At 41.5% G+C, this 9,597-nt stretch overlaps 1 protein-coding gene and 1 pseudogene across 1 annotated transcript; both read left to right on the plus strand.

Moving 5' to 3' along the window:
* Positions 1-1,547: 1,547 nt before the first annotated feature.
* mrpl54 (mitochondrial ribosomal protein L54) lies at positions 1,548-3,423 on the plus strand. The gene is made up of 3 exons (XM_029695949.1): positions 1,548-1,748; positions 2,427-2,583; positions 2,783-3,423. Exons 1-3 carry the CDS (start codon positions 1,565-1,567, stop codon positions 2,913-2,915), a joined length of 474 nt encoding a protein of 157 aa, XP_029551809.1. The 5' UTR covers positions 1,548-1,564; the 3' UTR covers positions 2,916-3,423.
* Positions 3,424-4,948: 1,525 nt separating this feature from the next.
* LOC115151269 (mucosa-associated lymphoid tissue lymphoma translocation protein 1 homolog) lies at positions 4,949-9,597 on the plus strand (annotated as a pseudogene).

Consider the following 9,597-nt stretch of genomic DNA (forward strand, 5'->3'; position numbering starts at 1 on the left):
CCCTCACTTTATAAAGGTAGCACACCCTCATCCTCCCCCTGCCACCTTATCTCTACGGACTGCAACCTAACCTTGTATTACAACACCTAGAGTAGGTTTTAGCCATGTCTCCTGGAAACATATCATATCAGGTTTGGCTGGTAACTCCTCAAGAAACTGGTTGAACTCTTGTCCATTAGCCATCCAACTTCTGGCATTCCATTGAATGATTAACACCATAATGCAAATTAACCAATACATGATTCCTGTCTGGACTGATTCTCAATCTTATTGAGGTCACCCTGTACATTTTCCCATGAAGGTACTGTGATCCCAAGATACCTCACTGCCTGCTCCACTATGATCTTTATCTTAGTCCTTGATTGTCATTTTTTGGTGCAATTGATTGCTGCTGTCACAAATGAAACAACCTTCCTCATGTCTCCTACCATGCCCAACCTACATCCCAATCTGCCCTGGAATACCTGCTCTTCTAGGTGCCCCGATTGTTTCTGTGTGAACTACCTTCACTGCTTCTGCATACGAGATGTTAAGCTCACCTGCTGCACTTCCCACCTGTCTTTCATCACTGAACAACCCCCATGCGCCACACTATGGGCACCCCCACAGTTACAGCACTTTAACTGGACCCCATCTCCCCATCTCCCATATGCATGTTCTCCCCTACAGTTCGCACATCTCCTTTTGCCTTTACACACCACAGCCACATGCCAAAACCTTTGACAGTTATAGCAATGCAATGGTTTTGGAACATATGCTCGCACATAGTAACTCATATACCCAATCCTAACTTTTCCTGGCAATACCAGATCCTCAAAGTTTAGTAGCACTGACAAGCTATCCACCTTCTTCCTTTCTCGTGTAATAATGCCCTTCACCCACTTCCGTCCAGTTTGATCCAGCATGCTACTATCAACCACACGTTTACATACCTGCTTGAGTTTGAGCGCCAACTCATACTGTTTAGCATTGAAACGCACCACCACCAAACTTTCATCACGAAGAACTTTAGCAGACACAAACTCTTCTACTTTACTCTCCAAGTCCCTAGTCAACGTGATAGGACTCACCACCGTGAGTCCACCTTGATCCTTAAATTTCACCAACACCTTGAACTCCACTTCTCTCAGTACAACACTGCGAACCGAACCTCCCCCATCATCACTACTCTCTTCTGACAAGACCTGCAAAGTCTCCTCAGGCTTCCTCTTCTTCTTAACCTTTACTCTTACTATACCTCTACCTTTTTCCACTCCATCACTACACTCCATCCCGTTCTCCTTAACTACTAACCCCGCTACCTTTTCATCCATCTCTGATCCAGTCACAGTCCAGTGTTGATCAACCACCTTCACTGGATTTCTGTGTTAACCTGTTGTTGTGGATATCTTCCTCTCTCGATGTTATGCAGACGAGTTTAATGATTGGTACTTTGCTGTCGCATAAAGGCACATTAATCGCATGCATTCCTCCAAGCAGGTGGCAGTAACGTGCAATAGAAATTCAGCGATGGCTGATACACTCGGTTTTCCTTAGAAGAAGAAGTTACCCGGAAGTGGCGATTATGAATGTCAAAGACATGCATGGTGGCCATTTGTGTTATCCCTTACCGCAAGAAAGGATGGCAGGGTACGGATTATTCTGCTCTACGATGAGAATTAAATGCTTTGCAACCAATACACCTGTGAGATTTTGTATGAGTAACCTGTTGTATAGAATTCCGACGTGTGGATATGCAAAGAAAGTTGGTAAGTAAATGGCTTCTGTAAAAATCATTCTCCCCACAATAAAATGGTGCGGTGGATAATGTTGACAAGAAAATGTCTCTAGCTAGCTAGTTACCATTAGAAAAGATAACTGGGTGATGAACCCAAGAACAGGTAAATTACAGGCATGGTGAGCAATGTTATTTCTTTGATTACAGTATGAATAATTATAGCATCAATATAGTGAGGTAGCTAGCTACTTGCTATGTACCACAGTTCCTGTCATAACTTCCTGCATGAATGCATGTGCAATCAAAATAACTCTTTCACACCCACCCATTGAATCATAGCATCTGCCTTGCTTTTGCATATTATCTCTAATTGTGAAGTTTATCTCAAGGCACTGGATCTTTAGAATTTCATCGGAGTGTTTCCTTGCCACATAGCATTCAGGACAATATCTTGAGCCAATGATGTTAAATATATGCTATTGCATTTCCAGATAAATTCATCAGTTAATAAATGTAACTGTTTGTAAGACTTATATATATGTTTATCAAAAACACTGGGGAGAGATGGCTAGAACAAAGCAGAAGTCCAATCTTGTTTATGTTCTCTAACTCAGTGTTCCATGTTTTGTAATAAGACCAGTGAAAGCCGTGCTCAAGTATTGAATGAGTCATAACCTGTTTTCATCCCAACTTACTTTCTCTCTCCCAGCTGCCAAAGGGAAGGGCAAGGGCATGGTGAAAGATGTGCTGAAGGGACCGGAGGTGTGTAAGGACCCTGTGAAACTCACCTCTCACGCTGTTGGAGTCAACATTTTTAAGCAAGGAGACGACCCTGCACTGAAACCTCCCGAGGAGTACCCAGAGTGGTAAGGGCTCAAATATGGTACTACCTTGAGAAGATAGCTAGAGATCAGTTATGTTTTTCTGGGATATTTTATTAATGCTCAACTTCATGTCCATGAATAGCAGCTTTTGTTTTAAACATATGTTATTAATTAATAATTACAAAGCATTTCATATGAACAATTTAAGTGACACCAAGCTGCTACCTCTCTTGCCTCCCAGGCTGTTCCGGTTGCAGCTGGGTCCCCCAAATAATATCCATGAGCTGGAGCCAGATAGCCATGAGTACTGGAAGGTCCTGAGGAAGGAGCACATGTTGCGCTTTAACAGGTTACACAAAGGGAAGAAGCTGTAGGACCCAGAGCCAGTGAGAGAGAGCCCCTCAGTGATCAGCTGCTCTCTGTAGATCTGTGTACACCAGACACTACAGCATAGCTGTAACCTGACCGACTCAATACTGTCAGTCTGTATGTCATCTTTCTGCTGAAAAGGAATCACTTTGAGAACTTGGACTTGTTGTAAGTAAAGTCAAAAACAAAGACCTGGATTTTTTATTAAACTTAACTTTTGCCTTTTGATTTCTTATCTCAAATGTTACCATCTATAAGCTTCTTTGAAAAATATCACACACTCAATTTTCACATGTTATGTGAGAGTAGGAGTTTTGATTCACATCTTGCAGATGGCATCTGGAATACTCTGTGATCGATGCATGGCGGTGCTAGATACATTCAGAAAAATTAAGGCCTTGTTTATTCTTGTCATTTATCAGAGTGAACACCTAAATAAATACCCCTTGAGGTCTATTTATTTCATGCAAGAGTTTGTCTATCAATGGTGAATAAACATCATTCTAAATTCAATGACTGTTTCTGTTTTTATTATTTTTTAAATTTTGATTAATCTGCAACATGTGGTTGAGTTTGTTGATCATTTGAAGTTACTCCGGCTGAGTTCACAATGAAGCCCAATTATGATATTTTTTCCACTAATTGGTCAGTCACATCAGATCTTTTCTCAACAGCTCTTTTCCAGAGCTGATCTGATTGGTCAAAAGACCAATTATTGAAAAAGATCAGAAAAGGGGCTATCTGTCTAAATGCATTCTTAGATATACTGTATATTTCCCCCTGAAGCTGAGTGTTGGTGGGATTCTATTGGCATAGATAGAGAAGGTGAAACTAGGCTAAACCTAAGGGGGAACATGGTTGGTTTCATGAAAATACAAGGGATGACACAAAAAGAGGAAACGATGTAAAATGAGGAGTGATGCATTGTTAACCTAATTGAGAGAATATTATTCACACAGACGAGATTGGCAAAGGTGAATTACTGTAGGCTACTTCTGAAATAGAGATTGAGATTTCTGAACTAGTAGAGTGTTCGGTCTGTCTGTTCTTCCACTGTAAATTATTGAACAACTTATCTAATCGAAAACATAATCGGAAAAGGAGCAGGGGTTTGTATGCTTTGAGATGAACATACAGTAGTTTACGTAGACAAATTTTTTTATCTCAGGTTATTCCGTAAGCATCTGAATAGAACGCAAGTAAATGGACGCGCTTTCAGTTTTTTGGTAAATTCGGATAGATAGGCTACAGCAGTTGGCAGATATTTATTTGTTGTTATCTAATGTGTTCATTTTTAGGGAGTAGATCAGCTTTTATAATCTATGTTTATACATGTTATAGCTTTTAACTAGGCTACGTAGAATCAAATCATACGTTTTTTGTTGTTGCATGCTTAGCATACCAATCACTGTAAGCGTCAGCAAGTGAATGTTGTGACAATGTGTCTTCTGTAGTGTTCTGCCATCACAGCCACTCAAGGTGTGACTGGCACCCTTGACTCTGACCACTGTTGCAGTCGAGTTACCGCTTAAAATTATGTTTTAATTTGAGAACTGTGAAAACTAGGATCAATAACCATTATTTACAATTGTTATTTTCCCTCCAAACAACAGTATTGTTTAAAGACAGATTAGAGATAGGTGACTGGAATCTAAGCATTGGGACTTTAAGTGAAGGAGCTCGGAACAGGTTAGCTGACATGCTAGGCAATGCCAAATGTGGATGGCGACAACTTGCCAATGTTATCACAGTAATCTCGATTCCGCTGCAGGTGAGACTTTGAAATTAAACACTCAATGTTAAAAACATTGACTCATAATTATTACAGATTTGATGTTGATATGTAAATCCATACCTCATATTCTTCACAGAAGAATCTTTGTCATCTTTACCCAATAATAACAGTCAATCTGTAACTTTTTAATTTGTGATGTGAAGCTATGGAAGTCTGAAAGATGGCATAAAGCCCCATGGAGAGAATAAGTGTTTCTCCTGACCTGACAGGGGTTTGCCACCATTGATTGACAGTGAGAATGAGATGATCAGCTGTTGGCTCCAGATTCTCAGCCCAACAGGCAGCCCAGGCTGCTACCTCCTGGAGAGGCTGTCTGAGCGCTCTTTCACCCTGGGCTTCCTGATGCACTGCTTGAAGACAATGAAGCACCATGATGCTGTCCAGTACCTCACTGCCACAAATAGCCTAAACCTCAACAAATTCCTGAATCTCTCTGAAATATGTGACATATAGTCCAGCTCCATTTTGGCAAAACATCAACACTACAGGCATCCTCTCAGTCATCTTACCTGGTGTGTGCGTACGTGTGTTTGTGCGTGCGTGCGTGTGTGTGTGTTTGTGCGTGCGTGTAGTGATAGAGCTGATACAGATAACAATGCAGCCCAAGGCCCAGCATGCTACAGAGGGAAGCAAGTGGTGCTGGTCTGTAAGGCCAGTGGTCCTACTGCTATTGGCTACCAGTGGTTCAGAGGCAAAGAAGAGGTCAGTCCATTGCATATTTCAGTCATTATATACCCAGTTCCCACATACAGTGAGAAGTGCTTTTGATTTGAGGAAAGCATTTTAGACATGCAACACACAAAACATGAAGAAGATGCTTCCATGCCACTGGGCAGTGAGTGAGAATATTGGTTCTGGGTGGAAGCAGTCCAGAGCTGGTCCTTTGCCCTTTAACCCCAACCTACCATGGACACTGCATCTGCAGGTTCAAACATGGAGCGAGCTTAATCTTCTCCCAGTGTGCACATGTCCGCCTGGTCTGGTCAGCTGGCTCCAGCGCAGTTAACTCCATGATAAACTATGATATTAGAACATAATAAGATAATGTACATGACTATACGTATGGGGGTGTTTGTGTAAAGGACATCACGCTGCTTGCATAGCCAGTACCACTTTCTCCTGATTCGGTCCATATCTGGCATGAACTCGGGACATCTGCCAAAATGCGGTGTGGTTCAACTATAACACTGACATTTTGCCAAGTCAGAGATGAATGGCTGAGACCGGGACACGTACGGACAGCAGTGTACACATCAATTCAGGTTACAATCACTGATTCATAAACCCTTTTTGGTGTTTATCAAATGGCACTGTATGGATGCCGGTGTAGCCTAATAGTAACTGAAGTCTGGACACTGACTGTAGGCCTCACATGTAGCCTATTATAATGTTAACTCCTCCAGAATTAAGTGTTCCTCACAGTAAAATGATAGACCAAATGTACATTTTGTTTCAGGAACATGAGTGGAGAAATATTATTTATTTCTTTTAACATCTTGAGAGAATGCGATTGCGCGCTTAGGGACCTGTTGTGTAGTCTAAACGTGCAATTTCATTCAGCTATATAAAAGATGACAGTATTTCATTTTCAACCACATAGAATATGCATCCAAGACGAACTGAAATACTACCAGAAACATGTTGGATCGTTTTCACAGCTTTTCATTTTCTTTAAACCAGTCAAACTGATGTCATTTGGAAATCTCCCTGGTTTCCAAACGTCCTCGCTCCATGAGAGAAGCAGAAATGAAAGACAAAACTTTACCGATGTCAACTAGATTGTTGATGATGCATTGATCATTCTATCAATTTATGACATCATTCTGATGAGCAAGGCTTTATTTAATATTCTGGGCGAGCATCAAGTAATAAAAAAAGAGAAACTACATGTACCGAATTATAGACAAGTTGACTAACAAATAGGCTACCAAAGTCGGAAATTATAAGCAGAAAAATGTAATATTCCCGCACCCCCTGTCGTTCAGCTGTCCCTGAGTAACATGTGCAGGTAGTCGACATGAGCCTTTTGAAGTAATTGTTTGACAGTCAAATGAAAACGTCATGACTGGTTTTGTTTATGCCACATTAAAAGGTAGGCTATTACATTTTACAAGTTAAATGACAAATCTTTACTATTAGGCCCACAGCGATCCTATTAAATTAAAAGAGATTCTATATGTAATTCTATGATTAGGCCCATATACACTACCGTTCAAAAGTTTGGGGTCACTTAAAAATGTCCTTGTTTTTGAAAGCAAAGCAAAAAAATGTGTCCATTAAAATAACATCAAATTGATCAGAAATAGAGTGTAGACATTGTTAATGTTATAAATGACTATTTTAGCTGGAAACGGCTGATATTTCATGGAATATCAACAGAGGCGTACAGAGGCCCATTATCAGCAACCATCACTCCTGTGTTCCAATGGCACGTTGTGTTATCTAATCCAAGTGTATCATTTTAAAAGGCTAATTGATCATTACAAAACACTTTTGCAATTATGTTAGCACAGCTGAAAACTGATGTCATGATTAAAGAAGCAATAAAACTTGCCTTCTTTAAACTAGTTGAGTATCAGCATTTGTGGGTTCGATTATAGGCTCAAAATGGCCAGAAACAAAGAACTTTCTTCTGAAACTCGTCAGTCTATTCTTGTTCTGAGAAATGAAATCTATTCCATGCGAGAAATTGCCAAAAAACTGAAGATCTCGTACAACGCTGTGTACTACTCCCTTCACAGAACAGCGCAAACTGTCTCTAACCAGAATAGAAAGAGGAGTGGGAGGCCCCGGTGCACAACTGAGCAAGAAGACAAGTACATTAGAGTGTCTAGTTTGAGAAACAGACGCCTCACAAGTCCTCAACTGGCAGCTTCATTAAATAATACCCGCAAAACACCAGTTTCAACGTCAACAGTGAAGAGGCGACTCCGGGATGCTGGCCTTCTAGGCAGAGTTCCTCTGTTCAGTGTCTGTGTTCTTTTGCCCATCTTAATCTTTTCTTTTTATTGGCCAGTCTGAGATATGGCTTTTTCTTTGCAACTCTGCCTAGAAGGCCAGCATCCTGGAGTTGCCTCTTCACTGTTGACTTTGAGACTGGTGTTTTGCGGGTAATATTTAATGAAGCTGCCAGTTGAGGACTTGTGAGAAACTTGAACGACGGCATCCCCCCACAGCCAGGGCAACTGAAAGTGACTTCAAACTTAGTGTTTGGTATTGCCATGTGAGTTTCTTCTCTGCCGCCTAAAAGTACCTCCTTCACTCAAATACACATATCACAGAATGTGTTATATTAATCTCTGATTATGCCTCGGTGTGTGGTGGATGCAAAGGCCTTTGAGGTGAACAAAGACGATGTGCCCAATGGAATCTTCATCAGTGTCCTCAAACAGAGAGTCATGGAGGATGAGAAGGTCACAGTCATGCTGGACAGGGTGGCCAAAGGTATCACTATTACTGATTACATTCAATATACTCTATAAAAAAACATACATATTTCAAAGTATTGTGACATATCATGAATACCAATCTTTAAAAATGTCTGTTAATGTAGTTTCTCTGTTTGGTTCATGTATCTATACAGACATGGGTCTGTGTGAGATCACGCAAGTGCGGCAGGTTCTAGAGTTAAGCATGCTTCAATAAGCATTGCCTGTCTCTGTCCAGTTCTTCCAGAGAGCCGTAACCTGCAGTTTGACTGTGGCGTGAAGGTGCAGCTGGGCTTCGCAGCAGAGTTCTCCAACATCATGATCATCTACACCAGAATATTGGAGAAGACCAAGGACATCGTGTCCTGCTTTGCCAATCTCACAGTCTTCGCTGAGGTTAGCTGCTCCATTGTCAAAACGTCTTAATATGTTCAATAGTCTTCCACTGCAGCACAATCTGGCTTGGTGACCCTATGAAACATTGCACAGTAATATGTTTCTGTCATGTAGACATGTAATCATATGCGTTCCTGTTTCCTATTGTGTTCTTTATGATGGCAGGGTTTGGATATGGATCTGAAGATGGGTAATCAGGAGAGCCTCCTAGATGCAGGGAGTTTACTGCCAATGGACATCCTTCTGCCTGCAGAGCTTCCAGGCCTCTTCACCCGCCTGAAGGGCGTACAGAGACTCAAGGTGAGGGTTCAAATTACACACTGACACGCGGCGGTTCCACAAAACAGTGGGACCAGTGTTAGTATTGGAAATCCAAATTGGATATCATTGTTACCAGATTTGTCAAAATCAAATAACATTTTATTTTTTACATGCACCAAATACAACAGGTGTAGACTTTACCGTGAAATACGTACTTACGAGCTCTTTCCCAACGATGCAGAGTTAAAAATAAAAACAATATATGGGAGAGCCCAGCAACCCTGTAGGAACCTTGCTGAAGGTGATTATGAATCCCTTCTCTGTGTAGGCCTGTGGTTAATATGAGTTATGTGACTATCCCTTTTTATGAGCTCTGACGCATCTGTCTTAGCTTGTTCTCATTACAGAAGGAGCTGACATTCACTGTGTACCTTCAGTATCAGTATACGAACTTGGATGAGGAGGTGCAAGAAAAGCTAACTGTCATTGTGGGCAAACCACTGGTATCCAAACTAAATCTCCACAAACCTTGGCTTCCCCGCTCCAACTCGGCCTCCTCCTCATTTGACCTTCACTCATTCAGCCATTCCTCCTACTTCCCAAAGGGCTTTGGGCCAAGCTTCCCTGCCTCAGACTTCCTCCATTGTCTCAGCTTCCACCTCCTGGTCATATTACTCACAGCCAGGCGAGTCTGTCACCCCATCTTTCACTGGGAAGATCAATCTACCGGTGGAGGATGACAGTGCAGAGTTGTTTGATTCTGACACCCCTCAGCCTCTCACGACAACCTACCTCATGGTCAAGTAG

This window comes from Salmo trutta, chromosome 17, assembly GCF_901001165.1.
Source record: "Salmo trutta chromosome 17, fSalTru1.1, whole genome shotgun sequence".
Classification (NCBI taxonomy): Eukaryota; Metazoa; Chordata; class Actinopteri; order Salmoniformes; family Salmonidae; genus Salmo; species Salmo trutta.